Source organism: Talpa occidentalis, unplaced genomic scaffold, assembly GCF_014898055.3.
Source record: "Talpa occidentalis isolate TD23 unplaced genomic scaffold, MPIMG_talOcc4v2.1 talOcc4.4, whole genome shotgun sequence".
Taxonomy (NCBI): domain Eukaryota; kingdom Metazoa; phylum Chordata; class Mammalia; order Eulipotyphla; family Talpidae; genus Talpa; species Talpa occidentalis.
Window position 1 is genome coordinate 118,350,131 of NW_023604295.1, and position 27,906 is coordinate 118,378,036.

At 45.0% G+C, this 27,906-nt stretch overlaps 1 protein-coding gene across 1 annotated transcript; it reads left to right on the top strand.

Moving 5' to 3' along the window:
- Nucleotides 1-259: 259 nt before the first annotated feature.
- HGSNAT (heparan-alpha-glucosaminide N-acetyltransferase) lies at nucleotides 260-27,695 on the top strand (the record flags this gene model as incomplete). Its single annotated transcript, XM_037526679.2, has 18 exons — nucleotides 260-377; nucleotides 3,515-3,630; nucleotides 4,599-4,735; nucleotides 4,957-5,078; nucleotides 6,441-6,510; nucleotides 10,343-10,412; nucleotides 11,073-11,179; nucleotides 12,662-12,738; nucleotides 13,468-13,498; nucleotides 15,781-15,941; nucleotides 17,081-17,196; nucleotides 17,829-17,950; nucleotides 18,287-18,413; nucleotides 19,816-19,902; nucleotides 20,649-20,726; nucleotides 21,373-21,443; nucleotides 21,538-21,650; nucleotides 22,803-27,695. Coding segments are annotated over 18 exons (1,905 nt in total), but the record flags the coding sequence as incomplete, so codon positions are not given.
- Between the last annotated feature and the right edge of the window lie 211 nt (nucleotides 27,696-27,906).

The following is a 27,906-nucleotide window of genomic DNA, read 5'->3' on the forward strand; positions in this document are numbered from 1 at the left end:
CCCCGCCCCGCCCCCCCCCGCCCCCGCCCCGGCCCCGGCCCCGGCCCCGGCCCCGGCCCCCGCCGCGGCTCCCCCGCCCAGCGCGCTGACTCAGGCGGCGCGGGTGACGGCAGCGGCCGGGGAGGCGATGACGGGCGCGCGGCCGCGAGGCGCGGGGAGGCGCAGGACCCGGGAGCGCGGCCGCGGCGGCGGGGCGGCGGCCGGGGCGGCGCGGGGGCAGACGCGGCAGCCCGGGGCGGCGGCGGGCGGCATGAGCGGGGCGCGGGGCGCGGGCCCGGCGCTGGCCGCGCTGCTGCTGGCCACGTCCGTGCTGAGCGCCGCGCTGCTGGCCCCGGGGGGCCCCCAGGACCCGGGCGCCGAGGCCGCGCCGGCGCGAGGTGAGTGCGCGCCGCGCCCCGCACCAAGGCGCCCTCCCCGGCCCGGGCCTGCGGGGCGGGCGGGCGCGCGGCGCGTCCGGGCCGCGGCCGGGACCGTCCCCTCCCCCGGGGCGCGGCGCCGCCCCCTCCCGGGGCCGGACGCGCGGCCGGCGGGCCTCGGGAAACACTGCTCCCCGGAACTGGAGCTGGGGGAGCCTGGGCCGGGGATCCCGGTGTGAGCCCGTGTGGCCGCGGGCGCCGGCGCCGCGGGGGCGGCATCGTGGGACAAGGGTGGCGGGCGCAGGGGCGGGGTCGACCCCCACATTCAGACGGCACCCCCCCCCCCAAACGGGAGAGCGCGCCGCCGAGCTGGCCGGGAGGGAGGGGACCCCGGACGCTGCGAGGGCCCGGGGCAGGGCAGCCCGCGCCCTCCCCGCGCGTCCGCCCCGGGGCCCTGGGGCCCCTGGTGTCTTCGGCGACTTTTGTTCAAATAGTAAACTGTGTTTGTGGGGGGACCTGTTACTCCGCCGGGGCTAAGCTAAATGAGACGGGCTGGCCAAGAAAGGGGTGCATCCAACACCCGTCCCCCTAGTCTGCGGTGTGGAGGGACTTCTGTGCAAATAAAGCCCGAGCCTCAAAGACCCTGAAGACTTGCTGCTGGTAAACTCGGGGTGGGAGAGCTGGGGCGCAGAACTCTGCCCTACCGGGTGTTTGGAATTGCGGGGCGCCGAGCATACCAGCCCCAGCACACAGCTGGAAAGGCGAGGCCCGCCCGGCCCTGGGGTAACACTCCCGAGCCAAGGCGGACATGGAATGAGAAATGTGCAGGCGGCGCCGGAGGGCGCTGATTGCTGGAGGTCGTGGTTAAAACTGAAGTGCTGGGGCCTCCCGGGTGGCGCAGGCGGTTGAGCGCAGCTCTGTGAGGCTGTCCGCAGCTGCTGTGGCGCGGGTTCGATCCCCCGCAGGCCAGGGAGCAACCCACAGGGCGCAGCAGACCTCTCCTGTCTCAGCAGTGTGTTCGGTCTGTCTGCCTGTTCTGCTCCCTGCTCTGTCTCTGGTGAATCCTCTCAATCCCCCACCCTACCCTCCCCCGCGCCTCTGGCCTGTATCCTACAGTGACCAGTAGGATTGTTGAGGCGGTGGAGTGCTGGCACCCTGCGGTTTGTGGAGTAGCCGCCGAATGAGCTTCGCGGCCTGGCTGGGGTGTTTGGGGTGGGGTAGGGCGGGGTGATTCTAATGCGCAGCTGGGAGGAGCAGCACTCTGCTCCTCCAGGGTTACCCTAACTTGCCGGTCTCCGAACTCACCCGGGGAAATGGTAAAAATATCAGGGCCATCCTCTAGTCCCTTGGAACGAGGATCCCAGAACCCAGAAAGTGAGAGTTGCAAGTCCCTCCCCAGGGAGTGATTTGCTCTGGAAGGTAGGATCGAGCTTTCTAGAGCTGCGAATTGTTTTGGGGGGAGGACTTATCACCCGGACGGTGAGAGCCGTCTACACCTTTTGCCTCTCATCCCATCCCATTGTCAGAATATGGAGATCAGGACCTCAGTGTGTGTAGCTCAAACAGCCCTTCCTCCTTAACCAAAATCTTGTAGGGCGAGGCCAAAATGAATTTCAAAAAAAAATCTTAGTTGATTAATTTCGGTGTCCTACTTCCACACCTCCAACTATCTGCTGCCTCCTGTGCTAGTGCACACTCCCTTCCTGTTCATAATTAAGGAGCAGACCCCAAGGGATTACATAATCTGTCCCCTCACAGCTTGTCACTTACCGATCAGGTAAAAGCCTCTTTTTTTTTTTTTTTTTTTTTTTTGGTATGTTAGCGTCAGTAATGAAAATTGTTTGAGGACAAAGGTGTTTTGTAAATAGTAATTCCATGTAGTGAGGGAGCACACAAAAGTATTCTTACACTCTCCCCCCCAGAACCTTCAGGAAGCTGTGTTGAGAGGATAACCAGGCTTTTAGTGCCACCTGGAGTCCAGGTTTGGGCTGGACAGCCTCTTACTTAGAATGCGGTGATAGGAGGACTCATTTACTTGAAAAGAGAAACTTTAAGTAGCATATGTCTTTAAAAATGTGCCTATCAAAGATACTCATGAGCAAAGGAATAAAACTAGGAATTTAATATTTGGAAATGAAATACAAGGCTAATGATATATAAATAGCACAGTTACTCAGGCAGTACTGAAAGGTGGCTTTGTTTCATTTTCTCACCAAGACACAGTAGACAGGAAGAGAAGGAAGGAATTGTTCTGCTGGATGCAATGCTCCTTGACCATTGCCCTGCTATTTCTAAAGCCAGCTGTATCAGAAACCCACAGCTTTTAAAAAATATATATTTATTTATGCATATAAGAACTGGGGTACCGACCAGAGATGCGGGGGGTGAGAGGATTCACCAGAGACAGAGTGGGGAACAGAACAGGCAGAGTGACTGAAATACACTGCTGAGGGGAGCAGCGAGCGAGTCAGAGGTCTGCAGCACCGTGTGGGTAGCTCCCTGACCGGCCAGGGGATCGAACTCATGCTATAGAGGCTGTGGATAGCTTCATAGTACTGTGCTTAATTAACCCTTTGCACCACCAGGGAGGCCCCAGAATCCCACAACTTTTTCTTGAAATTGAGCATCAGGTTTAATTTAGATGTCATGTTGGCGGCTGAGGAAAGTTGGGGCTTTGGAATCACAAATATTCAGTGATTTCACAGGCCAGTTCTGTGGCCATGGGCAGTTCTCTAATCCTTGTGAGCCTTCATTTCTTCTGCTGTAAAATGGAGAAAATAACTTGCTCATGAGGTTGGCGTATTATCAAATGGAAGAAGATACATGGAAACTAAGTTCATTGCACTTCACACCTTCATACAGGATCATAAAGTCTTTACACCTTTCTGTTCCCTGCTGGATGTGAACCGTGTTGACCAAACTCTCGGTGTCATAGAGGCAGCAGTGCCAAAGGGGACCTGTGTGTGTGGTGTGTGTGTGTTTGTATTCTTGCACATTCGTGTATACATAAAGGGATGAGAGACCCCGGAAACCCTCGTGTGCACCCATTTGACAAGCATGCCTGTCAAGCCATGGCGCACAGGTGTACTTTGCCTCCTAACATCTCCATCAGGTGACTTGTTCTTTTAATTTTCAATTGTTTTTCTAATTCCCACCAGACTTAAACACAAAAAGGCATGTAGAGCTGAAGATGGACCAGGCTTTGCTGCTCATTCACAACGAACTACCCCGGACAGACTTGACCGTCTACTGGGCTTCTGAACGCTGTTACCATGTAGGTGTTATGTTCCTGCTCACAGGTCTGTTTGCTTTGGGGCTGGCATGCTGTGACTCTTAATGCTGTTGTACCTGAAACCATTCACATGGTGACTTTAGTTTTATAGATAGAGGAACAAATAGGCTATGTAAATTGTTGTCAATATATCAAGGGTACTTTATATATTCTGCATAAATAATTCCATAATTCGTATGAAAAAGTAAATAAGCAAGAGACTCAAAAGATGGCTACAAAGAACAGGCACCATGGAAACTTGCTGTACCAGATAACAGTTATTACAAAGCATGGGCCTCCCTGGTGGCGCAGGGGGTTAAGCACCGCACTATGAAGCAATCCACAGCCTCTGTAGCATAAGTTCGATCCCCAGCAGCCAGGAGCAGTCCACATTGCGCAGCAGACCTCTCCTGTCTCACCCATTGCTCCCCTCAGCGGTGTATTTCAGTCAGTCTGCCTTTTCTATTCCCCATTCTGTCTCTTGTGAATTCTCTCACCCCCCATACCTCTGGCCTGTACCCCAGTTCTTGTATGCATAAATAAATAAATCTTTTTTTAAAAAATTGTAAATAGGGCCTCCCCTGGTGGCGCAGCGGTTGAGCACTGGGTTGGGAGGCTGCCCGCAGCCTCTGCAGCGCCAGTTCGATCCCCGGCCACCGGGAAGGGTTCTACAAAAACAAAGAAAAAAACAAAAAAATTGTAAAAAAGCAAATTGCATAGGATCATGGAAATTCATTTGTGGAGTAAAATTAAGTAAAACAATAGAATGCAAGGTGTGTGATGTATTTCATAATTATGCAAAAAATTTACCTATGAGTAAAGATTGCACAGTTCCATAGTGACACACATGAGCAAATTTTGTCTAAGTTACTGAATTTAAGTTTTTTGAACTATGAAGGAAAAGTCACCTCAGGATGTTCATGTCCTCCAACAACCAGCAGACATTTAAACACAAGTGCTTCATTTCCCAGTGCCTGCTTCAGGTACTCGTCAGCGTCGGCCCGGACGGAAACCCCAACAAGCAGAGCACCGCAGCCGTGGCCGTGAGCACCCAGCACGCAACCATCCTGCAGCTTAATGACACCTTAGAAGAAAAAGAAGTTTGTAGGTTTGTCCTTGCTTTAATGTGACTGAACTAAAGCCTGCATTTTCTCTCTACTTTTCCCCCTTATTTAGTTGATGGGTATATCTTTTCTTCCCTTACAAATATTTCTCTGTATCTTTATGGGTCTATACTGGGAATGTAGATCTCTCAGCCTTGAGGACATTACCAAAATCCAGCTCTGTGTTTCCTAACTCATTTTTCTTTATTTTCCCTATTCTTTATAGACTAGAATACAAATTTGGAGAATTTGGAAACTATTCTCTCTTGGTAAAGCACGTCAAAAATGCAGCCAATGAAATTACTTGTGACTTAGTTGTCAATGAGAATCCAGCTGACAGTAATCTTCGTAAGTACATGCTCTTTGTTGATTTTTTTACACTTGTGCTTTTAGAAGTTTTGGCGTTTGAGCACTGTTTGCAGTACTTTCTGTGATTTAAAACCTGGATTGTACTTTCTTTCATTTAGTTTTATATAATGCATTTATTGTCTGCCAAGACAGTTTTGTGATGTGTAAAAAAGTTATGTATCAACATATTCTGATAATTGTTAATTTGTTTAATTATGAAGCAGAAATAAGCCAAAAAAGTAAATGCAGTGGAAGGAAACTAGAAATAGGACAGCTGACTATCAAGTGTCTTTGCTTGTGTTAGGATTTGGGGTACAGCCTTTCCAGTATGTGTCTCATGTTAATAGTCCAAATGTCTTCTTAGATTAAGAAGGGGCCATTCATTCTCTTATAACTCTACTGAAGAAAATCTGTCACCCTGAGCCCTCCATTAGATAAGATGCTAAATATCTGGGGCATTAGTAAGCGCTGTTCACAGTGAAGCTGTTGAAGGCTGTATGGTCATATCAAAAGAACATAATAGCCAATATGTCAGTACCAACATTTAAACTTTTTTTTTTAAAGATTTATTTATTTATACAAGAACTGGGGTGCGGGAAGGTAAGAGGATCCACCAGAGACAGAGCAGGGAGCAGAACAGGCAGACTGACTGAAACACACTGCTGAGGGGAGCAGCGGGCAAGACAGGAGAGGTCTGCTGAGCCATGTGGGTTTCTCCGTGGCCAGCTGGGATCAAACCCACGCTGCAGAGGCTGCCAACAGCTTCACAGTGTGACAGCTTCGCAGTGTGGCGCTCAACCTCCTGCGCCACCAGGAGGCCCCAACATTTAAACATTAAAAAGAATAGTGGATGTTTGATATTTGTCATAATGAAAATTAGCACTCCTCTTTTACAAAGTATTCTCCAATGTTTACCGAAAATTTAGCATAAAAATATAGGCTTGGGCCTCCCCGGTGGGTTGAGCAGTGGGTTGCTCTGCTGCCCACAGCCTCTGCGCCGGTTAGATCCCTGCCCCAGTTCGATCCCCGCATGGCGCGCAGACCTCTCCTGCCGCCCGCTGCTCCCCTCAGCAGTGTACTCGGTCCTTCTGCCTGCTCTGCTCCTGGCTCTGGCTCTGGTGAATTCTCTCACCCTCCCGCGCTTCTGACTGTACCCAATGCTTGAATGAATGAATGAATGAATGAATGAATAAATAAATAAATAAATAAATAAATCTTTAGGGAAAAAAGAATATAGGCTTGTTCCTCATTTGTTCCCATTTTTATTGTTTGCACATTTCATTTAGACATCAATGTAATGATGTGAAAGCTTGGATGCTTACAGTGCCATATTTGGTGATGACATGTTCTTTTATTTTATAGCTGTGACTATTGCATGCCTTATTGGTCTGGCACTCATCATTGGGATAGCCTTTCTAAGGTTCTTGTTGAGGTAAGCGGATATTAGGGGAGGGACAATTGGAGAAAGTAGAATATAGAAACTGTATATTTAGAAAAGGGTGGTTTGGGCCCCTCCCATGAGCAAAATGGATGCATTTTGTGTCCACTGTGTGCAGTCCGGACTAGGTATTGGGGATTCAGTGCAGATTAAGAGTCGGTCTCTGACTCAGGGAAATGGTGACCAGTTTGAATGGATCTTGACCTTCTGTCCCTCCACATGACTAACAAGTAGAGTAAAATGTTTGAGAAATCATTATTTCCTGAGATAATTCCATGTTTTGCTTCATAGTAAGGGAAAGTGGCCTCTGGTAATTTTAGTAGGCAGCTGCCCTGTTGGATTCTCTTACCCTTCTTGTGCTCTAACCCCCAAGGCCAACCCTCTGGTCCCACTTCCCAGCTCCTGCCAGCCCTGGAACCGGGACATGGAGGATGAGGGAGGTACCTGGGAGCTCAGTGTCTGCTTCCTTCCCAGGTTAAGGTTAGGCATCTCAGAGAGTAATTCCTTCTTTGCAGAAGTTCTTAGAGAATGAGTAAAAAAGAAAAAGAAGGTAAAATAGATCCAGGCCTTGTAAATCACCGTTCACAGGAAAAGTCATGTTTTAAAAGGAGAAAAGATTGATTGGATTTTCATATGCTCACCCTTTGAGGTTCTCCAGAAGGCCCACATGATTTTGCTGGTGAGCAGTGGATTCAGTTGACCAAGCTTCTAGGTCTGCTAGCTTGGAGAGAGCCTGCAACTTTGGGGAGTTTATGCACTTTGATCTGAAGCTTTTATTTATGCTAGAAATAATTTAATTCTCTGTAGGAGAAATGCAATGGTATATAAGGCAGAAGAACTTATTACTGCTCAGAAGCAGATGTTGAACCTAACTGCTATTTAGATACCCAGTATAAGCCCAGAGGAGTTTCATTTCTTTGAGTTAAGGTATTACCTTGTCAGTCCTTTGATAAGATGCAAATGCTGTTCCAGTTTGTTAGGGGGTTTTCCTTTGGTGCTTTAAATATGAATGGACCTATTACATCAGGGTTTTAAATAATTGATAGCTGATAGCCGGCTCTTACAAAAAGGAAAAAATCCACCTTATCTCACTGTGGAGTTGAAACTGTTTTTTGCAGCTCATGGGCAGAAATGGTATTGTTGGCAAGGCAGGAGGCCCTTTGTGTTCCCTTATGACCTTGAAAGTCAAGGGAAGTCAGGTTTGTCTGAACCAGAAAATAATAGGAAAAAGTTTTTAGAGTGAAGCATTTCTTTTCTTTTCACCTGAGTAACAAGCATGTACAAGAAAATCAAGTGCTTTTTAAAAAAAATTTTTTCAGACACAAACTCTGGTGAAGCTTTTTAAACACTTTAAATTATTAAATATTTTCTATCTCCCTTCTTAGTGAACTCTGTTTTAATGGTTTTCATGTGATGGTGCTGTTATTAGTGCTGAATAAACTACAAATGGGAATTAAGTTGCAGGAGGGGAAAAAAAGAAGAAATTAAAAATGTATGCATTGGATATATGGATCATATTTGGATACTGATTCAAACAATTAAACTATAAAAGGAACCCTTATGAGCCAGGGAAATTGGATTGACTATTGTTTGCTGGGAAATATGGGGATATTGGCTAGAATTGCCAGGCAGAAAGAATTTGCCAGAGACAGAATTCAAGACAGGAAAGGTAGATTCACTGAACATCCTGCAAAGAGGACGTGGCTAGAAAGGGTCTGCAAGGCAAGAAGGGCTTGAGGTTCTCTTTTATACTCTGTTTTTGTGGACTTTCTTATTTGGGTGCCTGTTGCCAGTTATCTACTGGGATGTCTGGTCTTGGGCTTTGACCTTTGACACATAATGTGTTCTGAGACTGCTTCCCCATTCCTGGAGCTCAGCTGGTCCTGGTCAAAGTGATGGTGGGTCTTATGGCCTGGTTTCCATGACAGCCTTATCATTCCCTTTATTCAAGCCTCTCAGACTTGCCCATTAGGGAAGGAGGGCTTAGCTTTTAACCTTATTATCAATAGATGATATCCCAACAACTATTTGATGATATTAAGGCATTATTGATAATACCTTAAAATGTGATAATGGTATGTTGATTATTTTTTAAAATAAAGAGAGTCCCTATGTTTAGAGATATATAGTAAATGAAATATGGATGAAATGACATGGTATCTGGGCCTTTTTAAAAAATAATCAACCCAAGGCAGGGAAAAGGGCAGTGGATGGACTTATAGATGAAGTTAGACTGTAGATATTTATTGACGCTGTGTAATGGACCCATGAGATTTATAATCCTAGTCTGTTTACTCCTGCACATGCTTGAGAAAAAGGAAAAGAAGAAAAAGACAATACAGTGAATAATTTGAATGTGCAAGGTTCACACAAAATGTGGGTAGTTTGTTTTTGCCAGTCTAAAATTGAATATTTTGAAAGTTTTTTTCCCAAGGAGAAATCACATTTTAAAGAAAAAAGTTCATATATTTATCTTTTGTTAATCACGTAAATCAATTAATATCATTATACCACCTTCTTGCACGAAAGCAGCCATCTAGAAAAAAGAACATTAGCTATTTGAATTACCTCAAAGTTACTTTCGAACTTCTAAGAGTGCATATTGGAATTTTTCTTTTTATTTAGTAGAATCTCGGTGTTGGGTTTTGCTTTTTGTGTTTAATAGTTCATATTCATATTTCTTTGTAATGAAATTCCCCACATTCTCATTAGTTAATAGCTGTATCTTGGCCTGTGACACAGGTTAAGCTGTCATGTATTGTTTCATTATTCCTACATTAAGTGCACTTTGGTTGTTTGTGATTTTTCCATATTCTTTTTTTTTTTTTTAAAGATTTATTTATTTATACAAGCACTGGGTACAGTCAGAAGCGCGGCAGGTGAGAGAATTCACCAGAGCCACAGTAGGGAACAGAACAGGCAGACTTGACGAAATGCACTGCTGAGGGGAGCAGCGGGCGCGGCAGGAGAGGTCTGTCGTGCCATGTGGGAGCCTTGCCGGCGGCCGGGGACCGAACCAGTGCTGCAGAAGCTGCAGGCAGCCTCACAGCCCAGCGCTCAACTGCTGCGCCACCAGGGGAGGCCCTAACTTTTTTTTTTTAAAGATTTATTTTTTTATACAAGAACCGGGGTACGGGCCAGATGCATGGGAGGGTGAGAGGATTCACAGAGACAGAGTGGGGAACAGAACAGGGAGACTGACTGAAATACACTGCTGAGGGGAGCAGCAGGCGAGACAGGCCAGGTCTGCCGCGCCATGTGGGTTCCTCCTCTGCCGGCAAAGATCGAATCGGCACTGCAGAGGCTATAGACAGTTTCACAGCGCTGTGCTCAACCGCCTGCGCCACCAGGAGAGGCCCCTTCCCTATTCTAACTTTTAAGACTATTATTAATAAGAATTCCAACCACACAGAATAGTGAATTCACCCGGCCTTCGGAACGACTCTTTAATGTAGGCGCTCTCATTATTCTTTTTTATTGTTCAGGGAACTGTATTGTAAGGGCCAAGCATTTATAAGTACTGTTGCTATGAACTTAGATTCTCTTTTTGTTTGGTTAAGAAACAATCTTTGAGGGCCTCCCCTGGTGGCATAGCGGTTGAGCGCTGGGTTGCGAGGCTGCCCATAGCCTCTGCAGTGCCAGTTCGATCCCCGGACACCAGGGAGGGTCCCACAAAAAAAAAGAAACAATCTTTGAAATATTTAATTCTTTGACTTGTATAGAAAATGAACTTTAAATCATTTTTTTTCACTATGTTAGCCTAGCCCATCATTTTGAAAATTCTGCCAAAGAAAATAAATTAACCAAGCCTTTTATTTATTCACAGTTTGGATGACTTTAATAATTGGATTTCTAAAGCCATACATTCCCGGGAAACTGATCGTCTCATCAATTCTGTGAGTTAATAAAACACATCATGTGTGTCATCTGGATAGTTTTCAAGACTTACTGTTTATAATTCCTTTTACTCTTTATTATCTGGCTTAATTAATCTCACTGATACTGTGATGGCCAGATCATGGGTCCTGTATTCTTAATAAAAAATAGTCTTCCTTGAGTTCCCTTCTCTCTCTCCAGTGAGGCTGGAATGATGCACGGTGATGTGTGGTGCGGACACTGTTGACTCCAGCTAGTTAAATAGAGGGTATCAAGATTAAAACAAGAGAATAAAGGACATCAATATTTAATCTACAAATGTGGTGATCTATGTGATGATTAATCTATTAACTATGTGTTAATAAATTCATTTATGTCCATTCCTGCACATATTGCTGTACACTTATACCTGATTGCACTTGGGGACCAATTCTTTGTGGTTTTTTATCAGCATGGCCACTGCAAATAGAGAGAAATAGAGAGAAAACCAAATAGAGAAAAACCAAATAGAGAGAAAAACCAAAGGTCTAGTGGGATCTTTTGAAAAGGGAATTAAAGTATTGTTCAGAATAAGATCTTGAGCATTCTACTCTGTTAATTCCTTTCCAAAAAAGGGGAAAGATGACATTTACTCCCTAGCATTCTGAATCATCATGCCTCTCTCTCCCTGCTTTCTGAAGGAGCTGGGATCTCCAAGCAGGGCAGGTGCTCTCGGTGGTGATGTCCAACCAGAAGCATGGCGCCCACCTCCCGCGCCCCGCCTCCGCTGTGTGGACACTTTCAGGGGGTAAGTGGGGCTCCCTTCTGCACAGTAGCACAGGTAGTCTAGGATGATAGGATTGCACATAAACACATTTGCAACACACTTTGCTTTACGTATTTTTTACTCTCTAGGTTAGAAAGGATTTCTTGGTGTAGAAATAACTCAGCCTAACTTGAACACTGTTAAAACATCCAAGAGAATATGTTGCTAGAGAGGAGTAGCGGGACAGAGTCAGACCACTTTCCACTGTGCATGGGCTCTGAGTTTAGGTCATTCACATCTGAGCAGGTAGCTGTACTTGGGACTACAGTGTGCACCCCGAGTCCAGTTGAGAAAATGTGCCAGAAGAAACACCATCACCTAGAAGGTCACAAAACAGCTTGATTATCAGGCCCCCTTGATGGTAAATCCAGAGACAAATGGTAAATCATTATTCTATAGCTCTGGAAGAAGAATAAAAGCCAGGGCCAAACTCTGAACATAAAGTCTAAAGTTACCTGGCTGAAAATAAATATATGGGTGTCAGGTCTTCCATTTCTACTCACCAAGGCCTTCAAAACTCTTGTGATAACCATCCGTCCCATTTTGTCCCAGCCTCATCAGAGCTCTCTCTGAGGGCACCTGGGCCATATATTTGAAGCTAAGTAATAGTTACTATAATGGTAATAATAGCAATAACAGCAATAAGAATTGCTAACAATTTCTGAGTTCACACCATGTGTCAGGTCTAACTTGTCTTAATTTATGTAACCTCTTAACAATCCTATGAAGTATATATGTCTAATATACCCATTTTATAGATGAAGACACAGAGCCACCACATTGATTAACTTGCTCAGTGTGACTCGGACTAAGTGGTATGGCCAGGACTTAATTCCAGGCGATTGCCCCATAAACATACTTAAGTCTTACTCCCCAAATTCTACAGAACTAACGTCAGACAACAGCACTTTGAGAATCAGTATTATGGCATTCCTCTTTCTGTTTCTCATGGCCATTCTTGGAGATAAGATGTATACAGGTAGGTGGAAATTAATGCTTATTAAGTGCATAAATTGCGTCAAGCACAGGGTAGGTGCTATCCTATACATTATTCTCTTTACTAGTCCCAGCAACTCCATATGTAAAATATGTCCCCTCTTGTACCGAGAGGCACATTGAGGTAACTGGAACAGTTTTGCCCCAGGTCTTATGACTGCTACAAGAGAAGGACTCTTCTACTACAGTTCTTTTATTGTGGCAGCTAAATCACTAGTATAAAATTGAGTGTTGCAATTGTGTTGCTCTTTTCAAGTTACATAGTTTAGTGCTGCCAGTATTAATTTGGCTTAAGACAGCATGTTGGAGATGTTGGTAACAGAAGAACTTTACTGTGAGGTCCTAATTTTAGTGATTAGAAATAATAGTTGGTTTTCATGCTTCATCAGTGCCAGGACTGTGAGTACAGTCGTGCTGCTCCTTGTCACTTGTGCAAGCCTCAAAAGTGTGCTCTTTTTTGCTTTACAGGATGGCGCTAATCATCATGGTTTTTGTTAATTATGGTGGAGGAAAATATTGGTACTTCAAACACGCAAGCTGGAATGGTAAGCTATTTCCTAAAGGTAGCATTGCTTATGTAGTCCCTCCTGCCTCCCGAAAACTGAGGTCAGGGAAGTCACTTAGCACCCACCCTCAGGAGCTCCAGAGATGAGGCCCCACCAGCTGTCTCCCGAGCAGTTGAGTTTCTGACCCATAGAACGACCTTTGATTATTTTTTTAGCCCTTTTGTTTTGTTCTGTCTTTTGTGTGTGGTGACTGTCATGCTTCTCTATAATAACGCGTAGATGCCAAAACACTCTGCTGGAGGTTTGTGGGACTCTGCAGAAGATGCTCAGAGTTTAGTGTAAATGACCCTTGTTATATTCAAGATATGCCTTCCGTCAGTCACTTAGGCAGTCACCTTTTACGACTCAAGGTCCTCCTTGTTGCCAGTAAACTGGGTTGGTCTGAGTAGTGCTGAGTAATGGCTGTGAATCGGGCTTGGCTCTAATGAATTTTGAATAGCACTGCTTAAACTTACCAAACGGGTCCACATATTTGTAGTGTGGTTCTCCTGTGCCCAGTTGTGTTCTTGAGAAGTGCCACAGACCCACTGACTGGTTGCCGCGTCCCTGGGGAGGGTCTGTGTGTTTTATTTCAGTGTTTTCTCATGAACTCTCTGTGTGAGTTTACTTTCCATATATGTCAGCGCATATGGAAACTTTCTAGGTTGAGGAAGTATTTACATTCTAAAGGCGTTTTCCTTAATGTTTGTGTCTGTGTTGCTTCTGCAGGACTGACAGTGGCTGACCTTGTGTTCCCATGGTGAGTTAGTTTCTACCACGGCTCTTCTGTAGATCATGTCAGTTTTTTTATTTTTCAGTTGATGCTGCAGCCTTTCTCTGAGACCTCTCTCTGAGTTCTGGACTGCAGGCCTCTGTCACTCATGAGTGTGAGTGTCACTCTGCTGTTATGAGGTCTTCCCAAAAGTTGTGTCAGTGAATGATTCTTATACTTGGCATCATGTTTGTCTAAGGCCTGTACTTTTAAAAGATGAGTGATTTTTGAAGGAAACATTGTGTTAGCATAGATAGGATATATAAGACCCTAGAATCTTGTCGGAAGTTAAGTCCTGAATATGTAGTTAAATTCCACTAATCCTGAAAATAAGTAAAAAGTCATATTCCCTAAAAGAAATGTAGGATGTTGGTATCAGGGAACGCTGAGCGCCATATAACAGGGCAATGATAGCAATAAAATAAAGTTTAAAGTAATAACAGAGGGCTTCCTGGTGGTGCAGGGGTTAAGTCTCAGTGCTATCAGGTATTGCCAGCCCCTGTGGCATGAGTTGGGTCCCTGGCCAGGGATCTAACCCACATGGTGCAGCAGACCTCTCCTGTCTCACCCGCTGCTCCTCGCAACAGTGTATTTCAGTAGATCCGCCTGTTCTTCTCCCTCCTCTGTCTCTGGTGAATCCTCTCACCCCCTGTACCTCTGGCCTACACCCCAGTTCTTGTATGCATAAATAAATAAAAATAAATCTTTAAAAAAATTAAAGGGGCCTCCCCGGTGGCGCAGCGGTTGAGTGCTGGCTTGCAAAGCTGCCTGCAGCCTCTGCAGCGCCGGTTTGATCCCCGGCTGCTCCCCGGCCACCAGAGGAGGGTCCCACATGGCGCGCAGACCTCTCCTGCCGCCCGCTGCTCCCCTCAGCAGTGTACTTCAGTCCTTCTGCCTGCTCTGCTCCCCGCTCTGGCTCTGGTGAATTCTCTCACCCTCCCGCGCTTCTGACTGTACCCAGTGCTTGTATAAATAAATAAGTAAATCTTAAAAAAAAAAAAAAGAATATTAAAAAAAAATTAAAGTAATAGTGGAGTGTCTGCTAATAGTAGTGCTTCACATCATCATGGCTTGTTAATCTTGTTAAGGGACCTGACTTCCCTCTATATTGTGGGCTGCATCTTCCTGTGATGCTTGAGTGACTTTGCTCCATCATTAGGAGGAAGTAGTGGCCATAACGCCTTTGGCCAAACGTCTTGCATTTCACTAATAACATGAACTGAGGGTTCTTTTGGGATTGGAGGATTTTTTGGTATTTGATGTATTTGGGAAGGAATAAATTTTACATGCCTGCAGACCTGGCAATTATTTGAGTATTCTCTGCAGGAAAGTGGCTTGGTTCCCTTACAGGAAAGTGGCTTGGTTCCAGTTCCTGTTCCTACAAACTATTATCTGATTAGGTGACCCCAAGAAAGGAAGCCGAGGGTGAGGGGGGCAAGGGGGAGGGGCACCAAGGATGCAGTAGAAGCAAACTTTCATGTGTTAAAGCCTCTCCCCAGATTATTAGAAAAATTTACTATTCTGATTTTAAAAGTTAGTTTGGGATAGTAGAAGAAAGGAAAGAAATGTATGGTTCAGACAAAATCAGAGAAAATAATCTTTAATTTTTTTTTTTCAGTAGCAAGAGTGAATTTAGAAATCATTGAAATGTGTTTCTCAGGGAATTTGAGGGCCCACTAGTGAATGTTGAGCTCTTAGGGATGTAGCATCTTCACCATCTCGATAACTGAACAGGACAGTTGTCCTGGACATTTCAAGTTTTCCTTTCAGAGAGGACTTGGAGGAGCCTTGTCAGAGACGCCACAACCCAAAAGGGCTGCTTTCTGATCCTTCCTCCCTATTAACCTTAGGTTATATCAGAAATCGGCTGCTTTAAAAAACTCACATATTTCAGGCCTCCCTGGTGGCCTAAGGGTTAAGTCTCAGCGCTATCACTGCTAAGGCCTGAGTTCTATCCCCAGCCGGGGAGCTAACCCACATGGCGTAGCAGACCTCTCCTGTCTTCCCGCTGCTCCCCTCAGCAGTGTATTTCAATAGATCTGCCTGTTCTGCTCCCCACTCTGTCTCTGGAGAATCTTCTCACACACACACACACCCCATACACACCTCTTGCCTACACCCTAGTTCTTCTACACCAAAAAAGAAAAAAAAAAAAGAGAAAAGAAAATCACATGTTGCTTTTCTTACAGTAGATTGTCTAATATATTCATGGACATATGGACCAAAAACATTGGAAATGGTCACTTAGTAATAGATTTTTTTTCCCTTAGGTTTGTATTTATTATGGGAACCTCGATTTTTCTATCACTGACTTCCATACTGCAGCGGGGGTGTTCAAAATTCAGATTGCTGGGAAAAATTGCGTGGAGGAGTACCCTGTTATTCTGTATAGGAATTGTCATCGTGAACCCCAATTACTGCCTTGGTCCATGTGAGTATTTTCCACTGTTAGTATATATTCAGATTGAAATATAGAAACTACATGTTATAATTTGAAAGAAATATAATTCTGCCAGCATATATTCCTCCTGTAACAAGAACAGTTATTAGAAAAATGTATATGATGCTTATAACATTTTGGGATTATTTTAATACCTTGGAATTTGGAGCTGGGAGCAGCCTCCAAGAGCACACAAACCCTCCTATTGTATAAACCAAGACTCTGAGGCCAGGAGAGATTGAAGTGTTTTCTCTGGAATAGCTGGACCAGGTTGCCTGGTTCTCAGACCCTGTCTTCTTGCCACTTTGGTTCTGTCAGCTTTCATTATAAGGCCTGTGTGGGAGTTTAAGAATCCACCTTTGTCATCCCATGCGTGGCAGCTGGCTTGCTGGCAGGAAATGACATCTTTGCCATAGATTTAGCAATGTGACAGCAAAGTTGAGGAAAGAATGTAAGCCCTATGCTTGGTGCTAGCATCTGAATCAGGGAAGGTGGTGCTCTCTGTCCTCAAGGATCTTATAGGTTCACTATCAAAAGGGGCCATAAATCTAGACATTAGCCAAATGAATTCCACTGACTCTAGGCCTTAGGATGAGGTAGAAGTGATTTCCAGTTGGAATCATAAGGGAAGGTGTTACATGAAGTTAATCAACGGATCTCCAGAAATGGGCCACTGCTTCCAGAGGGTGCGTCATAGGATTCATCATAGACTTACATTCTCCTGGCAATATAGTCACATAGCCTGTAGAGCAGGGGGAGTCTGCTAGTGCCCTGTGCCAGGTCTGCGTGTTCCTGTTCTCTGTGAGAGATAAATCTGTGCTCCTAACAGGAGAGGGCCAGGAGATGAACTTGAGGACCAGGGTAGTTCCTGCTTTATTCCCACACTCCAGGGAAACACCCAACTGGCCAGCTCTTTGCTGTGAGTTTGAGCCAAGTCCCTTCTCCTGAGTGGGATTGTCCTGTTCTTGGAAGTTGGATTTCAACCATGTCTCCTGACATAGGTCTTTCCATCACCAGGAACTTAACAAGAACTTAATATAGGTATATCTTCCCTTTAGAAAAAAAATCATGCTGACTTGGTGGTGTGAAATGAGCCACGCCAACACTTTCCCTGATTGCACTTTCTGCAGTGTCTTGGGATAAGGTCCGGATCCCTGGCGTGCTCCAGCGGTTGGGGGTGACTTACTTTGTGGTTGCTGTGTTGGAGCTCCTGTTTGCTGAACCTGTACCTGAAAACTGTGCCTTGGTGAGAAATCCTGTTTTTTAAAAAAGAGAGAGGGGAAATCATTGTACAGTTTTAGAACTTCCTTTAGTTTTGAGTGTAGTAAGCACTTCAGTAGATTCTTCAACTCTGAATAATGATACTATGTGCATTTGTATAAAAGGTTTTGTGTGAACTCTTGGCTATGGGAATAGAATCCCTTCTAGTCTCTCTTATATTTTACTATGGCATTTCACAGAGCAGGTGCCTCTGGACCCATCACCTCATATGAAATAAGCATGATTGTATTTTCATATTCCTAGTCACAGAGGCCAAAAGACAAATCCTGGGAATTTCTGCAGTACACAGACTGCGTATTATTCCCATTCTTCCTGCACTTAGTTCATGCCTGCTTTTTTTTTTTTTTTAAAGATTTATTTATTTATGCATACAAGAACTGGGGTGCAGGCCAGAGGTGTGGGAGAGTGAGAGGATTCACCAGAGACAGAGTGGGGAACAGTACAGGCAGATTGACTGAAATGCACTGCTGAGAGAGTGGTCTGCTGCGCTGTCTGGGGATTGAACTCATGCTGCAGATGGCTTCTTAGGTTGCATCTTAACCCCTTGTGCCTCAGGGAGGCCCTAGTTCATGCATGCTTTTTGTGCCCTTCACTCAGGAGAGAAGCTGCTCTTTTCTTCGAGACCTCGTGTCAAGCTGGCCCCAGTGGCTCTTCATTCTGACGCTAGAAAGCATCTGGCTGGGTGTGACCTTCTTCTTACCAGTGCCTGGGTGCCCCACGTAAGCAAACCTGCATAGCAGTCCCTGTGTGGTCACTTCCTGTCACCTGAGAAGTCCATCTCTTGCTCCTCTTGTGGTGCTTGGTGTTAGCAGAGGGGTTTGGTGTGTGTCCAGAGAGATGATGCCTTGGGCTTTTCTCAGGGTCAGTTTGAGTGGAAGTTGGGGCCCCCACTGTAATTTGTGGGGAGCAGTGAAGTGATGAGAGAGCTGGTGAGAGCACATGCCCTGGGGGTGGCTAAGGCTGCTGGTCAGGGCTCATGTTGGGCACCAGGGAAAGCACATTCCTGGATCCCTTCCCGAATCTTGTCGGCTAAGTCCTGTTTTTCACTTCCCCAGCGGTTACCTTGGCCCGGGTGGCATTGGCGATTGGGGCAAGTACCCGAATTGTACCGGAGGGGCTGCTGGCTACCTTGACCGCGTGCTGCTGGGAGACGATCACCTTTACCAGCATCCTTCTTCAGCTGTGAGTGGGCTGGCTGGTCCCTGAAGCCAGACACCTAGGAGCTCTGAACGAGAGAAGGAGAGGGCTGGCAGGATCTAAACTGTCCATTTGATAACTAGGATGGGAACTAAGTTTTATTTGAGAAGTTGGCTGGCTTCAGTCACTTTACTGTTCATTATGGGACAGGGTGGAAATGCCAGTTTGGGCTTTATTTATTTATTTTTAAAAATTATTTATTTATTTATTTATACAAGCACTGGGTAGTCAGAAGCGCGGGAGGGTGAGAGAATTCACCAGAGCCAGAGCGGGGAGCAGAGCAGGCAGAAGGACCAAAGCACACTGCTGAGGGGAGCAGCAGGCGGCAGGAGAGGTCTGTGCGCTACGTGGGACCCTCCTCCGGTGGCCCAGGGAGTGGCTGGGAAGCAGCCGGGGATCGAACTGGCGCTGCAGAGGCTGCTGGCAGCTTCGCAACACAACGCTCAACCACTGCGCCACCGGGGAGGCCCCAGTTTGGGCTTTAAAATGAAAATGCCTCCTAGAGCTCTTCCTCAGGCCCCAGAGTGACTCCCTGCAGTGCACTCTGATGGGATCTGTGTGGGCAGCTGGCCAGAATTCTGGGCTCAACATCTGTTGGAAGCAGGCCTGGTGGTAGAGGCGGCGGAGAGCAATGTGATCTCACATACCCTGATCTCACGGGCTGGGGGTGGGAAGGCTGCAGAGTTGTTCTGAATTGGGGTGCTGGATGGGGCCCTTTATATCCCCTATTGGATGTGGACCACCTCCAGCAAGGGGCCGTGGCTCCTGGGATCGGGGGGAGGGGCAGCTCTTCAGTCAAGGGCAAATCCAGAAAAGGGACTTGGCTAGCACTGTTAGCCACTGAAACTGCCAGCCTCAGGGGATGGACATTTTTGTCCTGCAAGGGATGTGATGGGGGATCTGGACGGTACACTCCAGCCTCCACTACATTATATTTCCACAAGTCTAGAGTTTCTGCAATGGTGTGTATTTTATAATAAATAAGATATATGTTAAATTGTTATTTGTCATAAAAGAAAATAGGACATTGTTAATGATATACTAGGATTAACCAAAAAGAATAAACCTAGGTGTTATGAAGGAGACATGCATAGTATTTATCAGTGTATGTCATGCTGCTGGGCCCAGGCCAGCACTGTCCCCCAAGCCAGCTGATATCAAAGTGACTGTGCTCATCCCTGGGCTCTGGGGCACCTGTCTCAAATCTCAAGTCTCACTTCCTTGGCCAGAGATATTTTAATTCTAGAAGGCAACAATGAATTTCTTTAATTAAAAAAAAAAAAGAGTTGAATACTGGCATGTATTCAAGTTTGCATTTAATCTAGGATATGTTTGTATTTATTCTGTTATCTGTGAGTGACAGACCTTCTTGTTCTATTTTGTCAAGGTGCTTTATCATACTGAGGTGACCTATGACCCAGAAGGAATCCTAGGGACCATCAACTCCATTGTGATGGCATTTTTAGGAGTACAGGTCAGTTCATCCATTAGGACACATTTTTTTCCTGATACTTTGTTGTTATCAGTTCATCACTAGTTCAAAATGATTTCATTAAAATAAGTAATTAGAGGTATGTTTTCTGTGTATTACAGGGCTAATAAAATCTGTTTATAATATTGTCAAGACTTGAAGTTGCTAAAATTCAGCACATCCAAATAATTAGGACTAATTCCTATGGTCTCAGAAAACATTCCCGTTGTCTATATGACTTATCTTACTGCTGCCAGACTGGGCCTCTTGCCGACTCTCTTGAGCCGGTCTCTTGTTACTTTTGGAGAGAAAAATGACTTAATGGTGTTCCTTAGCTCCCCGTCCTCCATGGGACAGAGACTGTGCCTGGCAGTGATATCTACAAACCTACCTGCAGACCTTACTGCCCTGCTCACCCGCCAGCCTCTCGGAGTGACCTGCAGCACCTCGGGTGCCATGTTCGCTTACTCTGCCTCTGTGCTTGCTGCTCCATTCTACCCAGCACTCCCTGCTTTGTACTCAGCCTCAGCTTGACGGCACCCGCTTCCAGGACGCCCCCTCCTCCTGGGTCCCATGTCATTCTCAGTCTCCACTGGCCAAGAGCAGAGGTGATGTTCATTCTTTTGAAATCCCAGAGTCTGCAGTCTGCCTAGCAGAGGAGTCTAGGGAGCGATTTGGACAGTAGATGAACATGAAATGACAGTCCATCATAGGTGACTGTCTCAGTGACATTGTGTTTTCTTCTCCAGGCAGGAAAAATACTCTTATATTACAAGGATCGAACCAAAGATATCCTCATCAGATTCACCGCCTGGTGTTGTGTTCTAGTAAGTAACTGACATTCCTTACGGAAATGCCTTCTCTTCTCATATATATATATATTTTAAAAAAGATCATGTTTAGCATCACTGGGATAGCAGCTGTCACACTTCACAACAGGCAGCATTCGTCACTTGCATAATAGAGAGGAATACATCCTTACCTTAACACCTAAATTCCCAGGTTTATTTTCACAAGAAAATGTTTTTATGAATAAGACCACGTTGCCATCTGGCAGTCAGTAGTATGGAGAAATGGACCTGCATGTGGGTTCTGCAGGGCACCGTGCCTGAAAGTCCAGGCAAATCATGACAGGTTTCCAAATGTCAGTTTCCAGAGTGACAGGTGACAAAAGGGGTTGTAAAATTGACTGCTCATCTTACTCCTGACCTTGTAATCCTTCCATCAGGATTCATTGTGCCCTGTTAATTATTTCACCTTCAACTCAGAGGAATAAGGAAAAGATGGTATTTTTTGGGAAAATGTTTTTAGTTACACATCGTAAAAATATTTTCCCAGTTAAAAGAATAAAATTAAGGTGCAATTTTCAGCCCTCCCAAAGCAATTAAATAACTAGTGTTTTTTGGTCTTGAAACAGAATTGTTTTTTGAGTTGATATATACAATAATAGCTCATCCTTCTTCCGCAATATAGGGGCTTATTTCTGCTGCTTTGACAAAAGTTTCTGAAAATGAAGGCTTTATTCCAGTAAACAAAAACCTCTGGTAAGTACAGTAACAGTGTCATGTGACGACCTTTCCATGGCACTGAGGTCGTGCTCCTCAGGGGACCTGAAACACTTCACTCAACTCCTTCCAGGTCCATTTCGTACGTCACCACACTGAGCTCGTTTGCCTTCTTCATCCTGCTCGTGCTGTACCCCATCGTGGATGTGAAGGGACTGTGGATGGGAGCTCCATTTTTTTACCCAGGCAAGTGCCCCCTGACCCCAGACAGAGTTGATGGTGGCGACAGATGGACCACACAGGGGCTGAGAGGTTGTGCCCAGACTGGGGTCTCAAACCACGCTTGGGTGGCCTGTTTCTAAGACACAGATGGAGGGAAAAAGCAGGCAGACCTTACTGCTCCTTGCCACACAGGACATCTCTGGCCTGTTCCAAAGTAGTTCACCCCATTTTTACCCATTTAGATTGTGGGGGCATAAAGGAATTCCCTTTGTTTTTTCAGGCAATTCCAAATGGTGGGGGATCAGAACCATCCAAGGCATGTCACCCAACTTCTAAAGCTTCAGAAGTTGAGCCATACTTTCTGTTTTGAATATTTTTTTCATTGAAATAACGTTGTATTATAACATTATATAAGTTTCAGGTGTGCGTCATTATAAAACATCGGTATAAGTTCATATGCTTTTTTACCATTTATGGGTAAAAAATATTCAGAGATGATTATCCAGAGACAAATGGAATGGTTTAGATGCAATTCCACCTGAAGACTGAGAACTAGACCAGATTTCAGTGACTATCTTCAGCCCTCTGATTCCAGTGTTTCTAGTAGTAGTTACATTCTTTGGATCTCAAGTTTTCTGTCTAGAAGATTTAAGCTAATAAATTTGGCTTTCCCTTCAGCTTTAGTATCAAGAATTAGATACTAAATTTTTACAGAATGAGTATGCTCTAATAATTTCATGACAGACTTATACTTTCATAACTAAGGGCTGCATGGACTATTTTGGATAGTAGGCAGTACTAGAAGTGTGTGCTCTTTGTTTTTTCATTGAACTAAAGTCAGATTTCAAGAATTCATTAAGGCCTCCCTGGTGGCACAGGTGGTTGAGCGCAGTGCTGTGAAGGTGTCCACAGCCTCTGCAGCGCGGGTTCAATCCCTGCCGGCCAGGGAGATATGCACATAGAGCTGCAGACCTCTCCTGTCTCACCCGCTGCTCCCCTCAGCAGTGTATTTCACTCAGTCTGCCTGTTCTGTCCCCTGCTCTGTCTGTGGTGAATCCTCTCACCCTCCCGTGCATCTGGCTGTACCCCTGTTCTTTCATGCGTAAATAAATAAAACTTTAAAAAAAAAAGAATTCATGAGATGATCAGAAAAAGCTGACCATCTGTGTCTTGCAGGAATGAATTCTATTCTGGTGTATGTCGGCCATGAGGTGTTTCAGAACTACTTTCCCTTCCAGTGGAAGCTGGGGATCACCCAATCCCACAAGGAGCACCTCACTCAGAACATCGTTGCCACAGCCCTCTGGGTGCTCATCGCCTACATTCTCTATAAAAAGAAGGTTTTCTGGAAAATCTGATAGCTCCAGCTGAACTGTGTTGCTGGCAGACCGACTGCTGGGTCTGGGGGAGTGTTGAGGCAGCCTTCGGTAGGGGGAATCATTCATTATAATTGACAGGATGTGTGATTTCCAGACTCTTGGGGCAGACTGGGTTGCTGTGACATGGCTGCCAACACTGCCTGTGTATTTGGGACTTACGTATTTGGAATATAATTGTTTTTTTTTCTCCATCGTCTCTGTAAATGAATGTATTTGAATTCCCTTGGGCATTTTGTTTCTGTGATGGATAAAATGATCTAAGATTTGATTCCTACTGTTTTCCTGCAGACTGCCTTTCCACATGTATACACGCCAAACGGGAAAACCAGAATTTCCATTGTGGCTGACTATAAAGTTTATTCAATGTGATGTGAAGTAACATGGTATATATATTTTGGTTACTTGCAGATACAGTTTCAAGAAAGTAACAATAATTGGCTTTTAAAATTTATTTGCATATATATATTTACATCATTTTTCATTTTTTTACAATGTTTGCTTTCTTTTCTCAGGTGTAGTCCCCATCTAATTTCCACCACTAGTTCCCTGTGCACCATCACCATAGTCCTTTGTGCTTATCCCTCCCACATTTTGATCCCTCTTCCTTCCTCTCCCCTGCAGAATGTCTCCAATTTATAGTTGTCTACTTATTTCTGTTTTGTTTTATTATGTTTCTTTAATTGTTATTATTTTTTAATCATTGGCTTTTTAGATATACAAGGCGCTAATGGGTCCAAAAATTGCCTTTCTCGCATAAGCCATTTTCTCCTTTTCCCCACTTAAATAAAAGTTAAAAATATAGATGTGCTATTCCCGGCCACTTGTTTAGCTATCTATGTACCTACGTATCTTTGTACTTGTCTACCTACCTATTATTTTTCTGTATTATATGGTAGCCAGGCACCTGAGGACACAGCCTCGGAAGAGAGAAAAGCAGAGTCTGGCTCACAGCCCCCACCTCGCCGTCCCTTGCTTAGCAAGGCCCCTGGCCTGGGTGGACCTCAGTTTCCTCATCTGTAAAACAGAGGAGATGGAGATGACCATGTAGGTTCTTTCCAGCTCAGTCTCAGTGAGGTGGGAGCAACCAGTAACTTTTCTGAAATCCTTAGAAAAATAACTGTTACAGAAAAGTCTTCAAAATAAGTGATGATGAAAAGTTAAAGAAACTCTCATTGGAGTAACCTTTTCAGAATGACCCTCCACAGTGGAGGCGCCTGCTCCCATCACAAAACTGAAGGAATAGTTTCTCAGGAGTGAAGATAGAACACACGCAGAGAAACAGCACTTTTCATATGATGCATCATCATACTTAATGAATTTTCTGTGAGAATTCTGTATTTTAGGAACATGTGCCGCTAGGTTGTTTCTTAGACCACTCTTCCACCAAGGCAGGGGCTGTCTTGGTGATTCCATGGCTTCAGCTCTTGCCACTGCATGGTGCCTGTCTAGTCCGTGTGCGGCATGGCCTCTGCCCTGGCTCTCAGACCAGGTAACTGCCTGCCTGGCCCTCCACCTGACGGCCGCCCGCATCAGGCTCACCTCTCCCCTCCTCTCTTCGCACAGTCAAACCTTTTTCTCTCTGGATTTCCCTAGTTCTGTCACTAGGTACAGCCCTGCTATCATGTCACCTCCTTTCTCCCCCATATTTTAGTTATTTTTCCAATATGGAAAGAAAAATTTTATTGAAATACAGAAAATAAAGACCTTCTGTATTTAGTCATTACCTAATCTTCTTAACCCTGTCTCCATCATCCACCTGGAACTTTGTCATTTTTGCTGTCACCACCTAGTTACTCTAGTTCAGGCTCCAATCACTCTTAACCTGGCCTACTATCAATGCCTCCTTCTGTGAAGTCACCAGATCCACCAGATTAAACTGTATCGGATCAAAACATCTCTGTAAAAAGCTTCCACTGAAGTTGACTGGCGTAGATAACCATCCTCAGTGGAGGATGTCTGTCCAGCTCTCCCCTGCTCCTACCCCCCACCCTGCAGCTCCAGTGCAGCTGGAGGCCTGCCATCTCTGTCACAGAGCTAGTAGTCATCCAGGATTTATTTTTTCGTTTTAATTTCCTTCCTATCCATATCTGACCTGTTATTTTTCACCCCCCTACTTCTAAGGCACCTTCTCTAATCTCATGTTCTCATCCAAAAATAATATATTCTTCCCCTGGGTTCTCTTATTTGTGTCAGTCTCATGGACTTTATAACTTACTGCCTTGTATGCAAGTTAATTGTGTGTATGTCTGATTTCCCACGCTTGTTAAAGGCAGGAATTAGGACTTGTTCATCTGCATACTCTTCGTGGCGCACAGTGCCTCGTAGTAGGCAGACACTAAATAAACATTTATTAAAGTAAAAATAGCGGTGGTGTTTTTGTTGTTAATATATATGTGCTGATAGAATTAGCATGTGAGTGCGCTGTGAAAATGTTCGTGGAGTGATACACATGGAGACAGACATCTCTCAGGAATGTCTCAGACATCACAGCTGTCTCATCTCGGTCTCTCCAAAGTTATCCAGCAGCATTTCTTAAATTGGGGAGTATACCAGTAGGAGGTGTTTTGAGCCACAGGGTATCCTGATTAGGCTGGATTATAAAGAAATCTTACATCGTTGCAACCCTCAGTGGAAGGAGAGGCATCCATGCTACAGGTGTGTCTCATAACTTTACTAGCCAGAAAACCCTCCCAGAAGCCTCTCAGCAACTTTCCCCCATGTCTTTGTGACTACCAGTGCCTCACTTGACTTGCAAAACCAGCAATGACAGGGAATGTGGCGTGACTAGTCTATGGCTGTGGGGGGGAAGTGCGACCTCCTTGAAGAGGCAGGAATGCTGGGGTTGAGTGACAAGTGGGAAGTGACTGTGATAGGGGTGAAGGATGTCCTGAGCAAACTCCATGCAGGCTTTGTGGACTCCACCCCCCATGACACTGGGAACTACAAATCCCATGATCACCAAAAGGGAGGTTGCAAGGACCCGAGGGTGGAGTTAAGCAACTAGGCTCTCAGGTTTGGATATTTAACTGGCCATATGGCTGGGGGTTGCCCCTTGGCCACGCTGTGTGCTAGGTTTTTGCCAGCTCACCAGGTCATTGGGATTCCAGGTCAGCGGAACAGGTAGGACACATTTACGAACTTATCTCACTGTTTTTCTCCCTGAGTTATTCATTTCCCACTTCCCCTTCCCTTGTAAATCAACCTTTCATCAACCTTTTGTTATGTCTGCAGTTTAGCATTAATAAGTCCCCTTTAAGCATGCGGGTGAGGTCCCACAGTCAGGCAACCCCATTTTATATTGGGGTTTGCCCTGTAACAGCTGCAGAGACCACTAATGAGGCCACAGCAAGTACATGGTGCATGGCATCTCACAGAGAGGTCAGGGTGGAATTTGAAAGTGGTAAAGCACTATTCTAGAGCAGGGGTGTAAACATTTGATATTAATTATTCATGTTTTTGTGCTTAAATCCCTAATTCCCGTTCATAGTTAAACTGCTATTATATTTTACCTTTTTTCACTTTGGTCAATAAAGAGTGTCTTCTATAAATACAGCAATCCAGTTTGTATCAAAGACTACCAGATTAGGTGAATTTCAACATCCTACTTTTAATTTTTCCATTACATTAAAATTGTTTTCCGCATAAATGTGACAAATGAACAGAAAATTTCTTGACATATCGAACTGCCTTTTGAAAGAGATGTGACAACTGTAAAAAATTGTATCTATTGGAAAAGACTAGGAGGAGATAGTTAAAAATACAGAATGGCAGCGTTTGAGATTTCTAACACACCTTTTGTTTAAATTTTGACATAAGCGGTAAAACGCATCGCCAGTGTTTATCTTAAGTTGTATATTTGTATAGGCTGTTTCACCAGGGTATCGAGCTGACATTTTTCTCTTTGTGATCAGTACATTGTTTCTCTTCTAGCTGCATGCAATTTAAATTCCAAGTTGATGGAAATGTGAGATGTTTTTCGTCTGATACTTGATTAAACCCTCAGTGTCAGTTGGCTTGTAAACTGGCACCTCCATCTATGCAAATCCTGCCACAGTTCTGTCCAGCTGACAACCTGTATCAGTTTGACAGATCACAAGTCATGGCTAGACAAAGTTAGACGCTACAAATTGGTGAGGGGAGGCTTTGTTCAGTAAGACGATTACAGCTGGCAAGAGGGTCCAGCTTGAAGTGAACTGGACTTCCTCCAAACAAAAGACCAGCTATCTGGGTTTTGTGGTTGGTGCTTCCATCTGGCAGGAGGCAGTGGTGCAAATAGGAGCAAGGCGATGTTTGCATTTCAGAGACAGTTCTGGGTCCTTTGAGCAAACAGCTTAAGGTGGTTGTTTTACAAGGATGGAGGTGGGAGTTCTAATTGGAAGCTTTCTAAAGTACCTGCTCTAAGAGGGTGCTTGGGATCCAAATGCAGACCAGCAATTCGGGCTGGAACACAGTAACTTCTGGCTGCATGTGGCTCTCTCAGGCAGGCCTTTTACGGGCACAGTGTATGTGCTAAGGTCACCTGGGGACAGGGCCTTAAACTGTCAGAAGGATGCTGGAGCTGGAGTTTGGTTGATGTTTTCAATGCAGAGGTTGGACAGAGTTGTCATCTGCCAGAATCTGCAGTCCTTTCTCTGCCTCTTCTGTGCAAATGGTCTGAGTCTCCACTTTATCCTGTAGTCCTTCCACTAACGTCATTAAATTAAAAAAAAAAAATGGTTGTTTCTTTTCATTTGGGTGTTAGAAAGTCTTATTTTCATGTGGGCTGCCACAATCACTGATCTGAGGAAGGTGCTGAAAAAGTAAAGAGATGAAAAATGAACAGTTTACATATTTGTAGGAAACATTGATAAATACTTTAAACTAGACAGGTGAAATAGTTTCTGAGATTAGATGTCTGTTAG